This window comes from Oryx dammah, unplaced genomic scaffold (assembly GCF_014754425.2).
Source record: "Oryx dammah isolate SB20612 unplaced genomic scaffold, SCBI_Odam_1.1 HiC_scaffold_14, whole genome shotgun sequence".
NCBI classification, from domain to species: domain Eukaryota; kingdom Metazoa; phylum Chordata; class Mammalia; order Artiodactyla; family Bovidae; genus Oryx; species Oryx dammah.
This window is the reverse complement of record NW_024070198.1, coordinates 33864359-33889198: the sequence shown is the minus strand read 5'-3', so window position 1 is coordinate 33889198 and position 24840 is coordinate 33864359. Positions and strand designations below refer to the sequence as shown.

General features: G+C 44.5%; 1 protein-coding gene across 27 annotated transcripts in view; it reads left to right on the top strand.

Moving 5' to 3' along the window:
- ABLIM1 (actin binding LIM protein 1) overlaps positions 1-24840 on the top strand; it is a 335325-nt gene that overhangs the window by 213880 nt on the left and 96605 nt on the right. For all 27 annotated transcript variants that reach the window (XM_040255045.1, XM_040255075.1, XM_040255076.1 and 24 more), the window contains 2 exons: positions 15484-15610; positions 17280-17373. In XM_040255045.1, coding sequence (XP_040110979.1) covers positions 15484-15610; positions 17280-17373 — 221 coding nt within the window. The remainder of the gene's footprint in view (positions 1-15483; positions 15611-17279; positions 17374-24840) is intronic.

The following is a 24840-nucleotide window of genomic DNA, read 5'->3' as shown; positions in this document are numbered from 1 at the left end:
ATATTCTGGAAATTTAACCAAGCCATCTTAATGTCTCAATAGAGCTAATAACAATCTTCTCTTTTAGAATGGGTTTAAATATTCATTGTAAAACAATACAAATATTACAGAAAAGTACAAAAAAGGAGATTAAAAATCACCTGAAACCCCATCACAGTGAGATCACCTCTATTAACATTTTGGTGGACATGCTTCTGGATTTAGCTCCAAGTGCTATAGGCACATGTATAATTTCTAATAAATTCTTCCCATAGCATTTTGTTCATGTGTCTTCTTGTCAAAAATCATTTGTTCTTTTGAGTGTCTCACACACAAGGCTGAAAGCTTTGAATTTGCTTAGGCCCCTGGCTACAGGGGCAGCTTATGTGTGTCCTGGCCAAAACAGTGCTGTGCATTTCTACTGAGGCAGTTATTACTATATAGCCCAACTGGTTCTTTGTATGTTTATCTCTCCAGCCAGATTATGAGCAACCTAACAACAAGGACTGTTGGTTTTATTTTATTTTATTTTTCCTTTTGTCCCTATGAATAGCACTGTGCATGTAGCAAGCACATGAATGTTCATTTAGTGGGTAAATTGATGCCATCCCAGGAGAGCATTTGAGGCAGTAAATCTCAGCTCCCAGGTCCAGAATGCTGAGTTCTGCATGCTACTTGAATGATGATGGTGAGATGGCTCTTGTGGTTTTGTAAAAATTACACAGCACAGCTTGGGTGCATGAGGGCAAGGTGTATTGGCAGATTTAAACATTCATCTTCTCATCTTGTTTACAAATTTTTCCTCTTATTTTATAAAAGGGAAAGGAGTTGCTTTAGATAATTTGGCTGATGAAGGCATCATGTGTTTTGTTTTTTTTTTTTTTTAAGTAGAAGTGTCAGGGGATGTATTTCCCAACTTTGAGTGTGAGGTTGAGACAGGCCTCTCTGGGAGCTGAGGGTGCCAGCCCATGGCCTCAAGGGACACAGTCTAACCTGGCATGGAAGTTCCAATATTGCTCTATTGGGTATGGATTGTATTACTGAGAGTTTGCCATTTACATAGTAGCCAGAGATTCATTGCAGAAGGACAAGGTATGTTGCAAAACAGAGCATTAATGTTTAGATTTTTCAGACTGAAATCTCTTAGAATTAGGAGTCAGACATAAAGATCCCAGAGTGACATTATGTTTTCACTTAACCAAAACCTGGATTATCTCAGTTGTAAGAAAAGAAGAAAAGTTCCTGACTTATAGGAAATGGGTCCAACTCAGGACAAAAAGTGAACATGGGTACAAAAAATGTTTCAGGGGTTGGAAAGTTACTGGTATTGTGTTATTTGCTATTTTCATTTCATTAGATATGACTTTTATGTAATAAGACCCACATCTTCTGATAGCTCATCAATAAAACTAGAATTTTAATGATTGGAAGAGTGGTTGTTCCCCAGTTTAATTTTTCAGCAGCAGTAATGATTTAGCTGTTCAAAGGATTGTTGTGTATAGCTATAGTTGTATATTCCTATAGTCTGTTCTCAAAAGGATACTGAGAAATTTCCCTTAGTACTTTTCTCCAGAAGAGAGTCAGGAGTTGCAGGGAGATGCAGAAGGGAAGGAATTATTTTTATTGCATGAAAAAATTTAATCATGTGTATGTACTACCTATTTAAAACAAAAGCACCTCAAAAATAGCATAATATTAAATTTAAAACTAAAAGGCCCATTCCAGACTGAAGCCTCCTTGCAGTTTGCCCTTGCTGTGACCCTCAGTTGTGTGTGTATTAAGTGACTGGTCACATGATGAAAGGACTGAAACTGACATTCTACCCCTTCTTTTCTTCTTCCTATCTTTGGAATAGAGTCAATGAGCTGATGTTGGCTAATGAGTACTGGATCTGAGAAACTGACGTAAAACTCAAGTATGATTTCCTCTTTGGCAAGAGCCCAGTATGCTGGCTGACCATAGCCAGTTAAAGATTTATCATAAACCTCCTCACCAGGTTAAAGTTTGCAGCTTAATTAAGTGCAAGGACAAAACTTGTTGGTACAGATTTTTTTAAATTGAAATTCATAAAATTAACCATTTTAAAGCAAATGTTAAGTACATTCACAACATCATCCAACCATCACCTCTATATAGTTCCAAAACATTATCATCAGCCCAAAAGAAAACTCTGTACCCATTAAACAGTTACTCCATATTCACTCCTTCTTTTAACCCCTACTGCTGCTGCTGCTGCTAAGTCACTTCAGTCGTGTCCGACTCTGTGTGACCCCATAGACAGCAGCCCACTAGGCTCCTCTGTCCCTGGGATTCTCCAGGCAAGAACACTGGAGTGGCTTGCCATTTCCTTCTCCAATGCATGAAAGTGAAAACTGAAAGGGAAGTCACTCAGTCGTGTCCGACTCTTCGCGACTCCATAGACTGCAGCCTACCAGGCTCCTCCGTCCATAGGATTTGCCAGGCAAGAGTACTGGAGTGGGGTGCCATCGCCTCCCCAGGAAGCACCAATATGCTTTCTATTTCTCTCTATTTATCTATTCTGGACATTTCATATAAATGGAATCATACACGTGTGGCTTTTTGTATTCTGACCCAGGGATCAAACCAGTATTTTCTTGTATCTCCTGCATAGGCAGGTGGATTCATTTCCTCTAGTGCCACCTAGGATACCAAAGGAACTTTTCATGCAAAGATGGGCACAATAAAGGACAGAAATGGTATGGACCTAACAGAAGCAAAAGATATTAAGAAGAGGTGGCAAGAATACACAGAAGAACTATACAAAAAAGATCTTCATGACCCAGATAATCACTATGGTGTGATCACTCACCTAAAGCTAGACATCCTGGAGTGCGAAGTCAAGTGGGCCTTAGGAAGCATCACTATGAAAAAAGCTAGTGGAGATAAAGTCCAGTTGAGCTATTTCAAATCCTAAAAGATGATGCTGTGAAAGTGCTGCACTCAATATGCCAGCAAATTTGGAAAACTCAGCAGTGGCCACAGGACTGGAAAAGGTCAGTTTTCATTCCAATCTCAAAGAAAGGCAATGCCAAAGAAAGCTCAAACTACTGCACAGTTGCACTCATCTCACACACTAGCAAAGTAATGCTCAAAATTCTCCAAGCCAGGCTTCAGCAATATGTCAAATTCCAGATGTCCAAGCTGGATTTAGAAAAGGCAGAGGAGCCAGAGATCAAATTGCCAACATCCACTGGATCATCAAAAAAGCAAGAGAGTTCCAGAAAAACATTTACTTCTGCTTTATTGATTAGGCCAAAGCCTTTGACTATGTAGATCACAACAAATTGTGGAAAATTCTTCAAGAGATGGAAATACCAGACTACTTGAGCTGCCTCCTGAGAAATCTGTATGCAGGTCAAGAAGCAACAGTTAGAACTGGACATGAAACAACAGACTGGTTCCAAATCAGGAAAGGAGTACATCAAGGCTGTGTACTGTCACCCTGCTTATTTAACTTATATGGAGAGTATATCATGAGAAATGCTGGGCTGGATGAAGCACAAGCTGGAATCAAGATTGCTGGGAGAAATATCAATAACCTCAGATATGGAGATGATACCACCCCATATGGCAGAAAGCAAAGAAGAACTAAAGAGCCTTTTACTGAAAGTGAAAGAAGAAAGTGAAAAAGTTGGCTTAAAACTCAACATTCATAAAACTAAGATCATGGCATCTGGTCCCATCACTTCATGGCAAATAGATGGGGAAACATTAGAAACAGTGAGAGACTTTATTTTGGGGTGCTCCAAAATCACTGCAGATGGTGACTGCAGCCATGAAATTAAAAGATGCTTGCTCCTTGGAAGAAAAGTTATGACCAACCTAGACAGCATATTAAAAAGCTGAGACATTACTTTGCCAACAAAGGTCCATCTAGTCAAAGTTATGGTTTTTCCAGTAGTCATGTATGGATGTGAGAGTTGGACTATAAAGAGAGCTGAGCACCGAAGAATTGATGCTTTTGAACTGTGGTGTTGGAGAAGACTCTGGAGTATACCTTGGACTGAAAGAAGATACAACCAGTCCATCCTCAAGGAAATCAGTCCTGAATATTCATTGGAAGGACTGATACTGAAGCTGAAACTCCAATACTTTGTCCACCTGATGTGAAGAACTGACTCATTTGAAAAGACCCTGATGCTGGGAAAGATTGAAGGCAGGAGAAGGGGACGACAGAGGATGAGATAGTTGGATGGCATCACTGACTCAGTGGACATAAGTTTGAATAAACACTGGGAGTTGGTGATAGACAGGGAGGCCTGGCGAGCTGTAGTCTATGGGGTTGCAAAGAGCCAGACGCAACTGAGTAACTGAACTGAACTGAACTGAACTGATCTGAAGCACCACCTAGGAAGTCCTGAGATAAACTTTAAAAGGAGGAAAGATGGGCTTGATTGCTGAATACTACTAGGTAATAGAGGTCTCAGAAAATAGCTGTTCCCGGGCCTGCCTACAGCTTTCTCAATGAGGCTGATAATGTGCTGCTGTTGTGGCCCATGAAAACTGGCTTGTTGTGCAGTATTGTTTTCCCAAGACAACAAGAACCTTCACCTAAAATAGTAGGTCAGAGGCTGCTCTGGCTTGTGACGTTTCCATCATGGCCATCAAGATAGCAAAGGAAGCAACTGACCTAAGCGAGGTCATGGGTGACTGTGCAAAGTTTGGTTCAAGGTTACATATTCAGGCAACACATAATGTTTTAAAGTAATTCTGCCTTGTTTTTAGTGAATTTGAGAATGTAAATTACTTAGAGCCATGGCAAATACACTGTACCAATGTATTTGAATATAAATAAATATGAATGTTCCAATCCACCCCTCAGCCCCAACCAGTATTTTCTTATGACCCCATGAATTACTTTTTGGCCAATGCAGTATAGAATTTCAGAAGTGAAAAAGTACTTTAAAAATGAATTCCTGTTTTTTTTGATGTGGGCCCTTTTAAAAATGTTTATTGAATGTGTTACAATATTGCTTCTGTTTTTATGTTTTGCTTTAAGGCATGTAGGATCTTACTTCCCAACCAGGGATCGACCTGATTCCCTTGCATTGGGAGGTGAAATCTTAACTACTGGACCACCAGGGAAGTCCCAGAAAGTAATCCTTATAAGTGTTTCATATGAACGTATTTGCATTTCACCCTCTATGTGTCCTTCCTTTTGGTGACCTCATACCCATGGTATTTGCCGTGAGATGCTAGGAAAGAAAACTGCCGATTCGTGTCAGTGACTTGACATGGACTGTAGCCAGTCAATAGTTGCTGACTCATAGATGTCTGGTTGGAACCTGACAACACTGAGCAGGACAGGTGAAGTTCAGAGGTCAGCATTTAACAATGTCTGCTTGCTAGATGGATGCTCTTATTGCTGCTAAATGATGTGGTCTTTTTTAATCAAAGGAAGGTTTTCAAATGCCCAAATACCAAATCCCTTATACCTTAAAGATGCTAAAATTGTAAGCCAAGTCTTATCAAGAAAATAGCATTAAAAAGTCTGGATTTTTTTTTTTTTTTAAGTCATAGGCTACAAAAAAAGAGCCAGGCCGGTAATATAGGAACATGTGGTCAGAAGTGTGAGGACAGATGGCAGTTGACATTTCGACCCTAGGAAAGGATGGAAACCTTGGCAAAATAAAAATATCTGTCCTGTATAAAGCAGGCAGCCACTACGTGCCTCCCGCAGTTATTCCCATGGAGGGATCCACATGTCAGAGGCTCATCAGAGGTGTTGAAAGCTTGTGTCAAAGGCAGCTTGTTAACCTCACAGCATCTGACCTATGTTTGGGTCACTCTGCTCTTATCTCCAGTTTCTCTTTCTTTTGGAGAGAATGACTGCTCTCTGGCATTCTGCATATTCACCATTTTATCACACAGGGTCACGGGAAATCCACATCTTGTAGGAGCCATTGAATGACAAGATACGATGTCATTAAATTCAGGAGTCACATTAGCCAAACCCCAGAACTTAAATCAGGGGATTTTGCTTGTTTGTTCTCCTTAAAGCGCCTTATACTGACTCCTGGCCAGGGATAAAGTGCTCCTAGTTAACAGTCTATTAAAAAGACACCACTTGAATATTTTTATAGGGTTTCCAAAGTCTTATCTGCTATCTATTAATAATGACCTAAATCTGAAATAATCTGGTGTCTATTTATTCTTCATCCACGTGTATAGCCATGAACTTATGTGCTCATCTCTGTTGACAACTAGAGTTTTTTTTTATTATCATTTTTAAAGACGGATTCCAGGGAAAGCTTAAATTTTCTGGAACTTAAATAGGCAACAGTATCAATCCTGAAATGTGATTTTTTAATTCTTAATTTTAAAGACTTTACAATAGAGGAAGGAAATACTCTGAATTGACTTAAAATCTCTATTGACATAACTTCTCAGCATCTCAGCAAACATCAGTTAAATGAGTAAAGTCTCTCTCTAGCCCCTTCTATGATTTACATTTGTTTTTGTTGTTCAGTCATTCAATCATGTCTGACTCTTTGTGACCCCATGGACTGCAGCACACCAGGCTTCCCTATCCTTCGCCATCTCCCGGAGTTTGCTCAAACTCATGTCCATTAAGTCAGTGATGCCATCCAACCATCTCATCCTCTGTCAGTCCTTCTCTTCCTGCCCCCTTCTCCTGCCCTCAATTTTTCCCAGCATCACGGTCTTTACAGTTTACATTGTTTGCACAATAATTCTCTATACCCACAAGTGAAACCATGCTTCAGCTCCATGGTGGATGTTTTTGCCAATTGACAGCAAAAGAGGCAATAACCAGGGGAACAAATGCACGATTAGAGCTTTAAGCCCAGAAAATCCCTGTAAGCTGTGAAGGCCTGGGTTCACGTTCAAGAGCATTTGAGAATAAAGATTTCCACTCTGCAGTTAATGGGGCACTCTCTATCTGTGTGACCTTGTACAAAGCATTGGCCCACCCCGGGCCTTACTTTCCTGTGTGCAAAATGAAACTTTTGCATCAAATGCTTCAAAGTCTCTCTGGATCTCAGATATCCTGTGAACTGTGAAATGTGGATAACCACTGTCCTTCCAGGTTAGTGGAAGCCCTAAGGGAGGACTTAGGCAAAGTATGCAAGATCTTTTAAAAGTTAAGGGGTGAGTAATAAATAAATAAATAAAAAGTAAAAGTTTAGGGGTAAACAATAATAACAACAATAGTAACGTTAATGGAAAGATGATGACTGTGGAATCAGAGAAACCAAAATGCCTTTTCCAGAGGCTCACAGTGGGTCTTGGTTATTTGGTTTTTGTTTGTTTGTTTTTTTACTTCTTGAACCTTTTACTTTGTGTTGGGGTATGGCTGATTAACAATGTTTTGGTAGTTTCAGGTGAACATTGAGGGGACTCAGCCATACATATACACGTATCCACTCTCCCTCAAACTCCTGGCACATCCAGCCTGCCACATAACAGTGAGCAGAGTTTCACATGCTATACAGTAGGTCCTTGTTGATTATCTGTTTTAAATATGGCAGATTATACATGTCTATCCCAAACTCCCTAACCATCCCTTCACCCCATCCCTCCCACCAGCAACCATAAGGTCATTCTCTATGTCATTGAGTCTCTCTGTTTTGTAAGCAAGTTCATTTGTATCGTTTCCTTTTAGATTCCACAGTGGAAGGGATGTCATAGGATATTTCTCCTTCTCTAACTTACTTCAGTTATTTGTTAAGGGAAAGATGCAATGTTGGTTTTATGAGGTTACTGCAGGTGTGAGGATAGGCTTGGATTGTTTACTGTATGCCCAACACCATGCTTGCGGATTACACATGTTCTGTCCACCCTCACAACAGCCCCAGAAGGTAAGTTCTGTTCATCTGCCTGTTTTACAAATCAAGAAGCTGAAGCCCAAATCACCTAGCTTGCGCAGGGTCCCTTGGTTCTTGTCAGAGCTGGAATTTGACCCCAGGTCTCTTTGCCCAGAAGTTCTTCATCCCTGTAAGTTGCACAATCAGCATGTAGAATGGTCAGAACACTCGTGGGACAAAACAATGGTCTTATTTTTTGTTGTTGCTACTTTTATTATCCTCTACCAGAGCTCTCTTTCTCACCCTTAATAATATCGTAGGCAGTTCCATAGCTTTCTGCTCACTTTCAGCTCTTAAAAGTCCAGTACAGTCAAAGCCTTTATTCTCACATCCATATCAGATCTGTACCCTTTTCCCAGTTCAGATCAGATCCAAATAGGAGACCTGCAATAAGGAGGGGGTACAGCCTCTTCTACCCCTTTTTATTACCTCCTTCCTGTTCTGCTTGTGGTTCCTTGAGGGTCCAGGCAGAGGGGAGGGAAATGACAGGTACAGGGGACAAGATGTTATACTGGCATTGTCATACTTGACTTTCAACTAACACTGGCTGGAGACATTAAAAAAATATATATATAGGGCCCATTTTTAATTCCTTGACAGAAGTGTGCAATTTCTGGCTAAGCTATTTCAACACACCCCCTCCATCCTTCCCAGCCTCAGGCCCTACTCCTCATGCATGCTAAGTCACTTCAGTCATGTCCAACTCTTTTCGACCTTATGGACTGCAGCCTGCCAGGCTCCTCCGTCCATGGGATTCTCCAGGCAAGAATGCTGGATTGGGTTGCCACGCCCTTCTCCAGGGGCTCTTCCCTAGTCGGGGATCAAACCCACATCTCTTATGTCTCCTGCACCATCAGGCAGGTTCTTTACCACTAGCCCCACCTGGGAAGCCCCTGCTCCTCATAGCCTCTTTCTAATGAAATCTCCCATGCTCAGCAGGTAGCTTTCCCAGGTGGGTTCATTCACGATGCTTGGATGTGGGCACCAGCCAGAGGACACACGGGCATCCTCAGTGAGCCAAACAGTGGCCATGCCAACCTCTCTGCCTTCTGTCCTCCTTCACCTGCCTTCAGGAAGGCGTCCAGCCAGCTTCCTAATTTCCAGATCTTCCAGACTCCCACAGGCTGCAGACTGTTCATGAACATCACCAAGCCCCAGGACAGTCCAGTAAGTTTGTCCCAAGACTCTAACATCAAGCTTCTCATGGACCCACAGCAGCACCAGGGCCTAAGAACCTCCATTTAGTGAACATCTAGGTGAGGAGCAGGGAGCCAGTCCCCCCTTCTCCCAGGGTCCTTTAATTCCTCTCACAGTATAGGGGAGCGAACACCCATGCCTGCTGTGTAGACAGCTCCCAACCCACTCTCCTCTCTGCTTTTTTGAAAAAAATTTTTTAAAGGATGCTAGAAATGTTAATAAGATAATTTCAGATGTAGGGAGGCAGTAGGGGTTGAGTCATCATGTAGATTCTACGATCCTTTGCTAAGTCCAGCCAGGGTACTGCTAGCAACCTGCTCTAGGAGATGGAATATTTATCATCGTTTTCAGCTCTAAAACAATAGCCAAAATTTTCAAGACTCTGGGGAAAACCCCATTCTGTATTTTAGAAGCTTTAGTCCCAGACGGGTAGCCACTGTGAGTAGCAGCTTCCACCTCCACTGATGGTTCTGGGCTTGACAGAAGCCTGGGAAGGTGGGGATGATCAGGAATTCAGGTCCCATGATATCCCTTTTCTGTAGTTTCATTCTTCAGCCTTCTGTTCCTAGAGCCATCTTCAGAGTAAGACATCTTTTTAGCTCTTACCCTTCCCAAACAGGAAACTCTAGGAAGGCTGAAATTGTTCTCAAAAAGAACATAGGTATCTAGGCTGACAGGACTTTAAAGGCAGCCCAACTGATGACACCTGTCTTAGCTTGGAAACAGAGGTCACCTTCCAGAGAGCCATTTGTCACCTTTTTCATCTTAAATACTCTTGAAGCCCAGGTGTCCATGGCCCTATGCCAAGCAAAGACAGACAGGATCCCTATTCTCGAGGATATTTATTGACTTAGAACAAAATGGTGTAAATATGAAGCCAGGTGTGTACTTGGATGTTAGTTTAACTTGGACAGAAGTAGCCAAATCCCTATTTTTCTCTTGGCTTCTGGTGCCAAGAATGAAATGCTTCGGGCAGAGTGTTTAAGGTTATTATGTTGTTCAGTCTCTCAGTTTTGTCCGACTCTGCAACCCCATGGACTGCAGCATGCCAGGCTTCCCTGTCCATCACCAACTCTCGGAGCTTGCTCAGACTCATGTCCATTGAGTCGATGATGCCATCCAACCGTCTCATCCTCTGTCATCCCCTTCTTATTATAGCTTTCTTCTGTTTTCACATTTGGCCATTGTTTATCCCCAGGGGAGGACCAGCAAGTTGCTGGAGGGTTTGATTTCCTTGATGCTGCCTCATATTCACCTACTTCTGACTTTGGCAATAATTCCAATGCCAATCAACCGACTTTCTATATTTATCAGCAGCTGCTCCAGTGACGTGCAAACAATTTTCTCAACAGCTGAAAAACATGAAGATAGAGAGGAGGACATTTTGTTCTTTATAAAAGAGCTTGGTTGGAATGAGCATAGGAAGCGTGAACCATCAGCACGAATCTTTTTATCTCTGCATCGAAATAGAAAATATTTTCCCCAGGGTGATGTCAGGTTTAAGGAGAGAATAGTTTTGTCCAGAGAGGAACGAATGTGTAACCTCTGTGGAGTACACTAGAATATTCTGAATCAGCTGGGCCAGTGTTCTGGGCCAGAAGGCCGTCTTTGTTGATTTGCTTAATTTATGTCTTGTGGTTTGGGATGAAGGAGGCTCATCCCCAACCTCTCCTTCCAGCCCAGTTTCACCAGATGGCTGACTCTTAGACATTCACATTTGGTAAGTGCTTCTCTATGAAACATGGTCAAGATCAACTGTAGATGGGATTTGCCTAGGGGTCCAGTGGTTAAGAATCTGCCTTGCAATGCAGGGGACTCAGGTTCGATCCCTGGTCAGGGAAATAAGATCCCATATGCCTTGGAGCAACTAAGCCTGTACAGCACAACTACTGAGATCCCACATATTACAGCTAAGACTCAACACAGCCAAATAAATAAATATATTCAAAAAATATCAGCTGTAGAATATGTGCCCTCCCCAGGGCACTGCAGGGCATGGAGGATCTGAGAGAGTCAGGACATCATCTGTGAGGTCAGAGGCTTCCAAACAGCAGGCACTTTGACCCCCTTGCTGTTCAGTCTCTACGTCATGACTGACTCTGCAACCCCATGGACTGCAGCACGCCAGGCTTCCCTATCCTTCACTACCTCCCAGAGTTTGCTCTAACTCATGTCCTCTAGTCGGGATGCCATCCAACCATCTCATCCTCTGTCACTCCCTTCTCCTCCTGCCCTCAGTCTTTCCCAGCATCAGGGTCTTTTCCAAGGAGTCAACGCTTCGCGTCAGGTAGCCATAGTATTGGAGCTTCAGTTTCAGCATCAGTCCTTCTAATGAACATTCAGGGTTGATTTCCTTTAGGATTGACTTGCTGATCTTCTTGCTGACCACAGAACTCTCAAGAGTCTTCTCCAGCACTATACTTCAAAAGCATCAACTCTTCACTGCTCAGCCTTCTTTATGGTCCATATGGGGATCAAACCTGTGACTTTGGCATTATTAGCACCACGCTCTAACTAAGCTGACTGGCCAGAATTTTGTCTCCATTACTGTGAAGAATAACAGATTGTGGAGAATAACTCCTGAAGAATATGTCTATGAAGCCCTCACAATATGCCTGGTTTACCAAAGCCATTGGTGCAAAATAATCAGAGAGGTCATTTCTGTACTGAGATTGTGTCTCTGCTGCTATTAGAGGTCTGGGGTATCTGGGCATTAATGTGCTCCAATTCAGTTCAGTTACTCAGTCATGTCCGACTCTTTGTGACCCCATGAATTGCAGCATGCCAGGCCTCCCTGTCCATCACCATCTCCCGGAGTTCACTCAGACTCATGTCCATCGAGTCAGTGATGCCATCCGCCATCTCATCCTCTGTCGTCCCCTTCTCCTCCTGCCCCCAATCCCTCCCAGCATCAGAGTCTTTTCCAATGAGTCAAGTCTTCGCATCAGGTGGCCAAAGTACTGGAGTTTCAGCTTCAGCATCAGTCCTTCCAAAGAAATCCCAGGGCGGATCTCCTTCAGAATGGACTGGTTGGATCTTCTTGCAGTCCAAGGGACTCTCAAGAGTCTTCTCCAACACCACAGTTCAAAAATATCAATTCTTTGGCACTCAGCGTTCTTCACAGTCCAACTCTCACATCCATACATGACCACAGGAAAAACCATAGCCTTGACTAGACAGACCTTAGTTGGCAAAGTAATGTCTCTGAAAAAGTGAAAGACAGTCAAGAAACCTGGTTTCTAGTCCTAGCTCAGACCCTATCAAGGAAAGGAGAACTATGTAGAACAACCAACAGGTACCAAGTGTTCTAAGTCATATAAAGCACTTCACAGTACAGAGTGTTTCTTCTTCCTCCCAGCATCCTGAGAAGTGGGTCTGCATTTCAGAGATGAAGAAATGAGGATTCAGAGAGAGTAACTTTTCCTAGTTAGTGCCCAAGTCTTCCTAATTCTAAAGCCTGCCCTGTGGCTGTCTCCCCACCTTTGATCTCCCTGGACCCCAGTGTTGCAAAGGGGAGATATGAATAGCCCCGCCTACCTCCCTGAACTCCTCTGCTGTAGAAATGAAAAGCCATCTCTAAAGTTTATTTTCTACTTGAAAAAATTCAACCAACCGGCATCTTGCATATTATTTTAAATCTTTACTGCCACCTAGTGGGCATAATCTAATCAGAAGAGCGAAAAAATTTTTCAGTTCATTTATTAAAACCTACCAATTCATCTTATATTCATCTTGTGCTGTTATCCTTTAGAAATTGTATTGAGCAAATATCATGGTCTTCCATTTTTATCTTTATAGTAAGCTACCAGATGTGTGATTCCCTCTGAAAGGATTTTGGTGAGATGCTGGACATCATGTAAATCCCAGCTTAAAAACAAAAAATTCATGCTTTGTGACCATATAATATACACTAGCTTATAATGGGCTATACTTAACAGAAATTCTAAACTTCAATATTCATAACTTGTATAGTATACTTTTAACTTTTTAAATATTTATTTGCTCAATTCTTTTTACGTTCTCATGATTTAGAAAAATGAGCTTATGTTGTACATACTGTTTTACAGCTTGTTTTTTTACCTAGTCTATTTTGGACGTCTTTCCATGTCTGCACACAAATCTACCTTATTCTTTTTAACAGTGTGTAGTATTCCATTAATGACTATACTATAATTAATTTAACCACTTTCTCATTAACGTCCACATATGTTGTTTTCAGTTTCATTGTTACAAAAATGGAGTAGGAGGTGAATATATATTTTTCAGGGGATAGAAACACATACATTCACATGCACATCCTTTTCAAAATTTATTTGCAGAGTGAAATTTAAGCCATGAGATTGCTGGATCTAAAGGTTATGTAAATACCGAGTGCCCAAAAGTCACCAGAAACACATCTGTAGTCAAAAAATAAAAGTCAAGTGTACTTAAACCTCAGTGAGGAAGAAAACCACAATAATTGTGAGCCACTGCTGGAGGACATTTGGAGGAATTTTTATGGGACTTGAGCTTGTGCCGGGTACTATAGGAAAGTTTTTCTAGAATAAGAGAGAATTCAAGCTGGGCTAGAAATGTCATCATTAGTACAGGAGCAGCAGCCACAGATGTGGTCAGAAGAGGGGGGTATTGAATCACTTTGTGTACTGAGGGGACTTGTCTGCACATTTCTTTATTCTCTGAATGATTTTTGTGATCAATTGGGGATATCAGGGGCAACCTGCCAGCAATGCTTTCTTTCCCTTTCTCAGGTACATTGATTTTAAATGTCTCTATTTGGAGAAGGCAATGGCACCCCACTCCAGTACTCTTGCCTGGAAAAGTCCATGGACGGAGGAGCCTGGTAGGCTGCAGTCCATGGGATCGCTAAGAGTTGGACATGACTGAGCGACTTCACTTTCACTTTTCACTTTCATGCATTGGAGAAGGAAATGGCAACCCGCTCCAGTGTTCTTGCCTGGAGAATCCCAGGGACAGTGGAGCCTCGTGGGCTGCCATCTATGGGGTCGCACAGAGTCGGACACGACTGAAACGACTTAGCAGCAGCAGCAGACATTTAAATTGCTTTCCAGAAAGGTTGCCCAATTTACATGCAAGCCTCAGAGATAATGCATACTCAGTGGATTGGTTCAAGACCACCACAGTAAGGCAAATACAGCAGTTAAATGAGCCACAAAAATTGTTTGCTTTCCCAATGCATATGAAAGTTATATTTATTCTGTGCTGTGGTCTGCTGAGTGTGCGATAGCATTATGTCTAAAACAGCAATGTACGTACCTGAATTAGAAAATATTGCTGAAAAAATGCTACCATCTGAGCCTTCAGTGAGTCATAGTAGTAACATCAAATATGACTGATCACAGATCACCATAACAGATATAATAATAATGGAAAAGTTTGAAAAATTGGGAGAATTACCAAAATGTGACACAGAGACATGAAGTGAGCAAAGGTTTTTGAAAAGATGATGCCAATAGACTTGATCGAGGTAGCACTGCCACAAATCTTGAACTTGTTAAAAAAAAAAAAGTATTATCTTCGAAGCACAATAAAATGGTGTATGCCTATACATTCTTCTGGGTTCTTTTAAATACTCAGCTTCACTAATAATGATGTATCTAATAATCAGAATAACAGCAACTATAATAATAGCAAACTTTCATAGATCTGAGTCCTTTATTCCATTGAATCCTCATCAGAGAACTTGCGACAGGCACTAATAACATCCTGGCTTTCATATGAGGATCCCAAGGCTTAGAAAAGGGGAGAACTAGGCTGGGTCACGTGGTTAGCCAACAGCAAGCTGGGGTTCAGAATCAGGGTGTCCCATTCCAGGGCCTACATTCTTTACTGTGAAGAAATACCTTCTTCTTTATCTTCTTCACAGGATCCTGCCACGGAGAATTTAAAGCTGAGGAATTAAGAGCCATTGAATTGATGATCACAAATTTTGGAAAGTCTGGTTTAGGGTGATAAGGAAGTCGAGTCCTGTTTACAAAAATGAGACTTATGGGCATTGCTCCAGAAGTCGCATATATAGTATTAAGGGAGGCAGCCAGCATGGGAGGGGGAGGGGGAGCTGGTACTTAGCTACTCACAGGTGCCCTCAATTAATAAAGGCTGAGGAGCGCCTTCTTAAAATCACAGCCAAGACGCTATAATTAAATATTCTCTGGGCCAGCTGGAGCTCAGAGGCTGTTTAAATCACCCCCAAGGAAATAAACAGATGAAGGACATCCAGGCCCTTGGATCTGCTGAGGCTCATGATGTTCCCGCTCTAAGAGAGGATGGGGGGTCTGCGAGCCTCCTGGGCGAGAACGCGGAATGAAATGGCGCTTAAGTAAATAGTTATTGAATATGTGGTGGGTGCATGCTGGGGATCAAAGGGGGTCCACCTGCTTGGATTAGCAAAACTATGGATTTAACAAACGTGGAGTAAGGGCCGGCGGCTGCTCTTTTCCAGATTGCGCTGGCTGCGGACGAGACATCAAGAATGGACAGGCCCTGCTGGCGCTGGAAAAGCAGTGGCACTTGGGTTGCTTTAAGTGCAAGTCCTGCGGGAAAGTCCTCACCGGCGAGTACATCAGCAAGTAAGCCTGGGGCGCAGGCGCGGATGGCTCCTTCAGCAGGGGTGGGGCATCATGGGCTGCCCTGCGCTCAGCGGAATACACCCTAGCCCAGCCCAGCCCATCAGACATAATGAAAGACCTTCACATTCCACAATCCATATGAACTTTTTGCTGTGAAACTTTGGAAAGGAATTTTATTCTTCTGTTGTTGCCTGCTATAAATTTAATGAAATGTTCATCGTTGCCTAATGTAACAATTAACGAAGCTGACATAATGGTAGGCTATATGTTGCAACCAATTAAGCATTTAGTAATTTTACTTTCGCTAATCCCCCCACCCCCGTCATTTCCCCATTGGAACTACTGATGGTAAACCTTTATGCTCCTTCCAGGTCTCAGCCATGTCTGCTGGCCCTCCCCTGCCCCCATCCCCCCCAAAAGAAACTCAGCGTCCAGGCACAGAACCCATTAGGACCACTCTGGAGTAGGTTCCTTAGAGTCAGAGGCTGGTGTAGAGAAGAGCTACAGCAGGTGACGTTTTGAGGGTTTTGTTTAATGTAACTTTGAATAGCTAGTTACAGTGGTTACCTTTTAAATTGAGGAAAGAATGAGCATGGGGTAGGGGGAGGGCCTAGAGGCAGTAAGGGAAAATTTTCCCCTATCTACTTTTAAAAATGTTCTCCAACCAGCATCTATTAAAAAAATTTTTTTTAATGAATTTAATGTATGAATATACACAGTGAAACTAAATAAGTAGCTTGGGCCCCACCCCCTAGAAATCTAATTCTCCAGATCTGGGGTAAAGCAAACCCTGGTATTCGGGAGGCAGAAACTACACAGGTGATTCTGAGGCACAGCCAAAGAGAACTGCTCCACCTTTAACACTGACGCCTGTGCAGAGCTAGGTAACTGGGCTGTCTGGAAGCGTTTTAACTCTCCCATGCAATGGCACACCTAGAACGTGATATTTTAACTGTGTCATGAGGTAAATGAGGGGCTTCCCAGGTAGTGTTAGAGGTAAAGAACCCGCCTGCCAATGCAGGAGACATGAGATGCAGGTTCGATCCCTGGGTGGGGAAGATGCCCTGGAGAAGGGCATGGCAACCCACTCCAGTATTCTTGCCTAGAGAATCCCATGGACGGAGGAGCCTGCTGGGCCTCAGTCCATAGGGTTGCAAAGAGTTGGACATGACTGAAGCAACTTAGCATGCATGCAACAGGTAAATGAAGGCAGTTGCAGGAGGATGGTTGAGAGGCCCTGGGCCCCCAGTCTCCCTCAGGGCCAAGGAGAAGGCGTCTCTGTGCTCTTAGGAGGCTCTGGTGTGTGAATCAAGGAGATGTTGGGGAGGAGACAAGGAAGAGGAGCATGAGACTACAGCTGAAGCCCGCCAGGCCTGGTGCTGCAAGAGAGGGACACCATGGTTTTTGCTAGTGAGGTCTGAGGCAGTCAAGGAATGAGCAGCGACAGCCATTTGGCTGTTACTCCCATGTGGCCTGGAGGACCTCAGCACTCTCGCTGGAGAGTTTGCTCTTGTGGGTTTTGACCCTGCCCCACCAGGGCTCCTCCAGGCATGTGAATGGTAGTTGAGCGAGAAATAACTTCTGCTCCCCTTCTGTGCAACTGGGCGGAGAGAGATGGGGTCTGGGCGTCTTTCCTGCCCTCGGAAGCTGAGCTGTCTTTGTCTTGCAGGGATGGTGCTCCATATTGTGAAAAGGACTACCAGGGGCTCTTCGGGGTAAAATGTGAAGCCTGCCACCAGTTCATCACAGGGAAAGTCCTGGAGGTAAGTGACACATGGGCGCCCCTCAGAACCACCGTCATGGTCCTCAAGGCTCTCGGAAACACACGAGGGTTTCTTTTTCCATCTTTTTCTCACGTGCAGAGGAAAGAAAGTAGAGAATGTCTGTGTAACACTGTCTTCTCAGGCAGTGTCTACTTCATGCTGGAAACCGGAAGGATAGAGAACATAAGGGAAAAAAAGAATGAAAAAGAGTCTAGAGGAATTATGTAGAAGGAACGGTTATATTAAACTGTTCTTTTATTTAGAAGTTAGAAAAGAGGAAATGAAGACTGTGTTCGAGCCACATGTGTCTGTGTGTACAAATGTGTGTATAAGTAAGTGAGTAAGTGTTAGTTGCTCAGTCGTGCCCGACTCTTTGCAATGCCATGGACTGTAGCCCACCAGGCTCCTCTGTCCATGAGATTTTCCAGGCAAGGATACTGGAGTGGGTTGCCATTTCCTTCTCCAGGGGATCTTCCCAACCCAGGGATCAAACCCAGGTTTCCTGCTCTACAGGCAGATTCTTTGCCAACTGAGCCACAATATGTGCCTGCATATCTGTGTGTGCACATATGTGTGTGCTCATGTGTGCACACATGGGAGCATACAGACTCAGGGAACAGAGGCTCCTAATGGAAGTAAGAGAAGAAAGTCGTTAGAGGTGAGGGCGTAGGCTTCCTCACCCTTAGAAAACCACATCCTGTGTGACCCAGAACGTCCTGTGGCCCAGGCTGACAGAAGCCTGTCAAGTTCAGGTGTGACTGCCTCACACCAGGAAGCTTGGTTCCTGCTTTCTCAGCAGTTGCCCCGCCAGCTTCTGCCTCTGGGCGGAACTGAGCTCCTGAGTTGGCACCATCAGTAGACTTGGGGCCAGAGGTCAGAGGTCACTGCCCGCCTGCCCACAAGCCTGTGAGATATTAACCCACTCTCATGGAAAAAGTAAGGGCTTCCCAGGTAGCTTCCCAGGTGGCTCAGTGGTAAAGAATCCACCTGCTAGTGCAGGAGATACAAGAGACCTGAGTTCAATCCCTGGGTCAGGAAGATCCCTTGCAGGAGGAAATGGCAACCCACTCCAGTATTCTTGCCTAGAGAATTCCATGGACAGAGGAGCCTGGAGGGCTACAGTCCACAGGGTCACAAAGAGCTGGACACCACTGAGTGCACACACAAACACACACAGGAAAAGTAAACATTGCCTCACACCCACCCCAAGTCTCAGGGTGAGGATGTGTGCTGAGCAGAGGTGGGTCAGGACGCCCAATGGGGTCCTGGGAACATGACCGGGCAACTTGTCCCATTGCTTCTGTAGACACCAGGTCACTATATCCACATCACCACATTGAAATTTCCCAGCAGAGTGTGGTCCAGGGACCCAGGACATAAATCCGAGTGGCCCCGAGGTGTCCCTGGGCATCTTCTGTGGGTGTTGTCTTCCTAACCCCACAGCAAGCCCCATGATGCCTTCCTGCCCATGACATGCAGGACAGGGGCCAGTGCTGGCTCTGTGCTGGACCTAGTCCAGCTAATTAGATTTGAGATGCAGGCTGTCAGTGCAATTCCTGACCCAGAGGAACAGAGTTTCAGGAAGAGGAAACTGCAATGGCCGAGGCTCAGCAGCAAGGACAAGTACAGCATACCCAAGAAACCAAGTCATTTAGGCAGGAGTATGGGTGAGAGAGAGGATGCTGGAGGAAGGGAGGGGCCCGAGTGTGAGGACCTCAGAAATCACAGTCAGGAGTTTGGCTTTACCTTGAGGATGGTGGGAAGTATTGAAGTGATTGTAGCTGGAGCATCACGCGATTGGATCAGACTGCGGTGTGAAGAATGGGAGGGAGTCCTCAAATGAGTGTGCCCCCCTGTTCACAGCAGCTCTGCTCACACCAGGCAGAAGGGAAAGCAACCCACGAGTACATGGATGGATGGATAAACACAGCGTAGTATTTAGAGACAGCAGCCTGTCCCTCAGCCTTAGGAAGGAATTCTGACACGTGCTACAGCATGCATGTACCTTGAAAACATTATGCCAAGTGGTAGAAGCGGTCACAGAAGACCGCATACTATATGATTCTATTTACATGAAATATCCGGAATAGATAGATCCATAGAGAATGCAGTTACCTGGACTTGAGGGCAGGGAGAGAGTGGAGAGTAACTGATTATTGGTTCCCACTTAGGGTGATGAATCTGCTTCAGAAGTAGAGGAAATGGGTGCACAACCTTGTGACTATCCTAGACGTCATGGAGTTGTTCCCTTTAAAATGGTGTATCTGATGTTATGTGAATTTCACCCCAAATGAAAAACATTAATGGATGTAAATGGAGTTGGGGGGCAGACAGGGAGGGCAGGTAGAGGAGAGCTTTGGACAGCAAACAGTGGTGCCGCTGGCTGGAGTGACACCTGAGCAGTGGACCCCCACCACCCACACACAGTTGGGGTAAGGGGGATTTTTCATGGCCCTTCCAATAAGGCTTTTATTGAGAGTCCAAGGATACTTCAAGGCTGGGTTTGGGGCCCAAGGTCATGCACATTCTTAAGAAAGCTATTGGAGAAGATGGATGTGACGCATCCAGAGTGTTGCTTGAAGCCCAGCCATCTCATCCCAAGACACAAGTGCGGTGGTCTCTATCTGTCCTCTGAATCTGTCCCTCGTCCCTCCACAGAGCAAGGAGCCCTGCAAGAGACTCAACAGCATCTCCTTTGAGCTTCCCAAGTTTGATCTGCTACATGGGACTGAAATAAACCTGTTGAGGTGGGAGCAGTTAGGAAATTTCATTTTAAAACAGCAGGAAGATGAGGTTTAGACTTACTGGAGTAATCCATGCATGAAAAAACCAAATCACTATGCTGTACTCCTGAAACTAATATAATATTGTATGTTGATTCAAATTCAGTAACAAATAAATAAAACACTAGAACTATTTCCCAGATGTTTGGCTATAGCTAAAGGGGCAGGAAGACAGGGAATGCCGCCCCCAGCTTGGAGCCCCCACATTTGTAGACAGCATGGATGGAGGCAGCTCTCTCCTCAGGCCACATGTGGGACTGTGGGCCCCCCCAAAAAAAGAGTTGGGGAGACAAAAGGACTGAGGAGGGCGGGGTGTTGATTACCTTCAGATTTAGTTCAACTGCTGTGGGAAGGAATCTCTAAAAGAAAACTGGATCCAAGAACGTGCCGTGTTGAAGACACATCTGCTCGCTCTGCTTTTTCCTTGGAGGCCGAGTACTTCGATGCTTGTAGGGGCTGTGAGGGCCCCTTACCACGTTGGCTTCAGGCCTCTGTGAGGGCCAATGGTGGGGGTGAGAACTTGCACCCTTTCCACACAGACCCGCAGAGGTGGGGCTTCTGGGAGCAGTTTGCAGCGGGGTTCTGGGCAGAGTCAAGACCCACCCAGTGGGTGTGCTGTCCCTCTCAGATGGGTGTGTGATCTAGAAAATCGTCCTGCACTGTGAGCACGCCATGTGACAGCTCGTGAGTCAGCCTGGCCCAGCTCCCAGCAGAAAACCCCGAGCTCCTCCCTCCACCTTTATTCTCTGATCCACTGTAGGTGCAGCAGGATGGGTCTGATTTGTTGTAAATACTATAATCCTTGTTTTGGTTTGGGTATTCCCCATTTTTAAAATTACAGTGAAATCCACATAATATACCTGGAGTAGGAAATGGCAACCCACTCCAGTACTCTTGCCTGCAGAATCTCATGCAGAGGAGCCTGGTGGACTGCAGTCCATGGAGTCGCAGAGAGGTGGACACACCTGAGCACACACCACGTAACATAAAATGTAACGTCTTAACCATGCTTCATAGTACAGGTCCGTGTATTACATAGACTTATGATGTTGTGAAACCGTCACCAGCATCCAGCTCCGTAGCCCTTTATGTCTTATAAAACTCAAGTCTGTGCTTATTAAACTGTAACTGCCCATCCCCCTCTCCCCGCAGCACTTGGTAGTGACCGTTTCACTTTGTCTCTATGAATTCAACTGCTCTGAGTATCTCATGTAAATGGAATCATACGGTATTTGTGGGGTCTTGTTTGTTCGTTTGATTTTGCGATGGCCCTTTTTCACTTGGGCTTCCCCGGTGGTTCAGCTGGTAAAGAATCCACCTGCAAATGTGGGAGACCTGGGTTTGATCCCTGGATTGGGAAGATCTCCTGGAGAAGGGAACAGCTACCCACTCCAGTATTCTGGCCTGGAGAATTCGCAAAGAGTCGGACACGACTGAGAGACTTTCACTTTTCACTCTCACTTTTTCACTTCGTATAATGTCCGCAAGTTTCATCCATGTGGTAGTGTGTGACAGTTTTGTCTTCCTTTTTTAGGCTGAATAATATTCCATTGTATGGACATACCACATTCTGCCTTTCCAGTCTGTGATGTCTGGTTTTGTTGTTGCTGTTGTTTCTGATTGATTTTACCCACAGAGATTGTGAATGTATTGTGAGTTCCCTGTGTCTTCTGTAACGGTGGTGGCTTAGAACCACAGAAACGTTCTCTCACAGTTCTGGGGCCAGAAGTCCACAACTGAAGTGTTGGCAGGGCTCCCTTCCAAGGCTCTAGGGGAGGATCTTTCTTTGCCTCTTCCAGACTCTGGTGGCTGTAGCTACATAACCCTGACCTCTGCCTTGGTCTGCACAGAGCCTTCCCCCCTGTGCCCTCTCTTCCCTCTGTGTCAAACCTCCTCTGCCTTCCTCTTAGAAGGTCCCTTGTCATTGGCTTTAAGGTTCATCAGCATCCCAGGTGGCACTGGTGGTAAAGAACCCATCTGCTGATGCAGGAGACGTAAGAGATGCGGGTTTGATCCCTGGGTCAGGAGGATCCCCTGGAGGAGGGCATGGCAACCCACTCCAGTATTCTTGCCTGGAGAGTTCCATGGGCAGAGGAGCCTGGTGGGCTATAGTCCATAGGGTCACAAAGAGTCAGACACGACTGAAGAGACTTCACACATGTAGGATCTTCCAAGATGATTCCTTCATCCCAGGATCCTTAACTTAATTACATCTGCAAAGCCCCTTTTTTCAGACATGCCAAGGTTCCAGAGATTTTGTGTGGATATATCTTTGGTGGGAGGGAGGGAGGCACCATTTCAGTCAACATGGAAACTGACACAAGTTTCATCCCAGTGAGGGCTGAAGCTCTGATGTGGTTTTAATGGAACCCTCACTGAGCATCAGAGATGTCCTGAGAACACTTCTCTGAACATGTTTCATCCAGATGCCACCAGACACCTGAAGGAGCTTTAAGAAGGAGAAAAATCCCAGAACAGTGATCAAGGAGCTCCAGGCTCAGCTATGTCAGTAACTCCTGAGGAATCTGGGACAGGTCATTTAGCCTCTTTGAGACTATCTTCATATATAGGTAAAAGGACTTCCAGACATAGAAGTGTGGAAGGTAAAGGAGGAGGACCTGTCCCATGGCTGCCTCCTTCCCCCTCCTGTTCTAAAATTCTGTCTCCCTCTGTTATTATTTTTTCTTTTTTGGAATGTAATTGTTTTACAACGTTATGTCAGTTTCTGCTGTACAACAACGTGCATCAGCTGTATGTTTACATGTATCTGCTCCGTCCTGAGCCTCCCTCCCACCTCCTGCTTGCACCCCTCTAGGTCATCAGAGCACCAAGCACTATAGCGCCCTGTGTTGCACAGCAGCTTCCCACTAGCTGTCTGTCCTGCACGTGGTCGTGTGTATATGACAGTGCTACTCTCTCAATTCATCACACTGTCTCCGTCCGCCACTGTATCCACAAGTCCGTTATCTATGTCTGTGTCTCTGTTCCTGCCCTGCAGATAGGTTCATCAGTACCATTTTTCTAGATTCCATATATGTGCATTAATATGATATTTGTTTTTCTCTTTCTGACTTATTTCACGCTGTATGACAGACTCTAGGTCCATCCATGTCTCTACAAATCACCCTGTTTGATTCCTTTGTAATGGCTGAGTAATATTCCATCGTATACATGTAAGACATCTCCTTTGCCCATTCCTCTGTTGATGGATATTTAGGTTACTTCCCTGTCCTGGCTATTGTAAATAGTGCTGCTGTGAACACTGGGGTACATGTGTCTTTTTGAATTATGGTTTTCTCATGTGCCCAGTAGTGGGATTGCTGGGATAAACCCTACTCAGGATGTGGGCTTGAGGGGATGGGGAGGAGAGCCTTCATGTGTTTTAATGAAAAGGGCTTCAGTGGCAGGAAATCAGGGATCTACTTTTGGTTCTGGAATTCACAGCTGTGTGACCTTGGGCAACTCAGTTTCTTCGAACCTTGATTTTTTCTTTAATATACAAATGTTAAAATATATATGTAAATCCAAGACTTGGGGCACTTGACCTCTAAATTTCCTTTGGTTCTAAGGATCTGAATTCTATAATTCTCCTTGTCTTAGATATAGTCTTGGATCTAAGGGGTCAGAGCCAATAGTTTTTTTTTTTTTTTTTTTCTGGAGAGATTTTCTAGCACAGTCAGCATATAGCATACACTCAAACTGTAGTTTTCCCATTAGCTGGCTTTCCGTCCTGGTTTTGAGGGTCATCTTGCTATAAGTGGCACGTCTTTTAGAGCTTATGCTAATTAACCTATAAATTCAGGTGAGTTCTGAAAATGCTTACAACCTGCCTCCTAACTAAAAAGTCCAAAAGCAGATTTGCATGAGATACAGCCAACAGCTTGCTATCTCCATCTCCATTTCTAAACTCTTCTCAGAAGCAACCTTCCTTCTCCCGGTCCTTACTTCCCTTCCCTACACCCACCCTGCTCACTTCTGCTTTAGCAGCCCAGAGGTAACAGGACTCGGCATGAGCCTTCAGACTTAGGTCACAGATGTCAGTAGACATTAGGGGCATCCCTTTGGTGTGAATTTCCTTCCATCTTTCTGTTGGATGGTCCTAGGAGATCTCTGACCCTGACAAACTTCATTTCCTGGGTTCAGGTTGTTACCTGCCAACTTTTCCAAGAAAGAAAGCGACAACAAAATCATTGCAAAATGAATGCAATTCAGAAAAAAAAAAGCAAATGTCAAACTGGACACAGAAGTCTGGAGGGTAAAGGAAAAGAGCCTGTCCACCCCCTCCCTGTCCAGGGCTGTTCCATCTGCAGACTGAGGGTGGTCTTGAGTTCTCTTTGTCTGTCTGTCCTTTTGCACAACTCCCTCCCCCAGGGAGCTCAGTGTTTACCAAGCTCTCTCACATTCCTTCAAGACCAGTGCTCTCTGGATTGGCTGGCTCTGCAGACAGGGCCACCCTGAGCAGGCACCTGGCCATCTGCACCGGAGCCTCCTGTGTGCTCAGACCCCAGAGACAAAAGGAAAGTGTTGTGTCTGCATTCTTCCCAGGAGAGGAGGGCAGGGCTCCGAGTCTCTCCCTGGCCTTCTTCCTCAGGCACCACACCCAGGAAATCAATCCTCCTGTCTTTCCAGAAGGGCTGGTGGCCCACATTGTGCTGGGGTGGAGTGTCTACTATGCTGCTTGTAC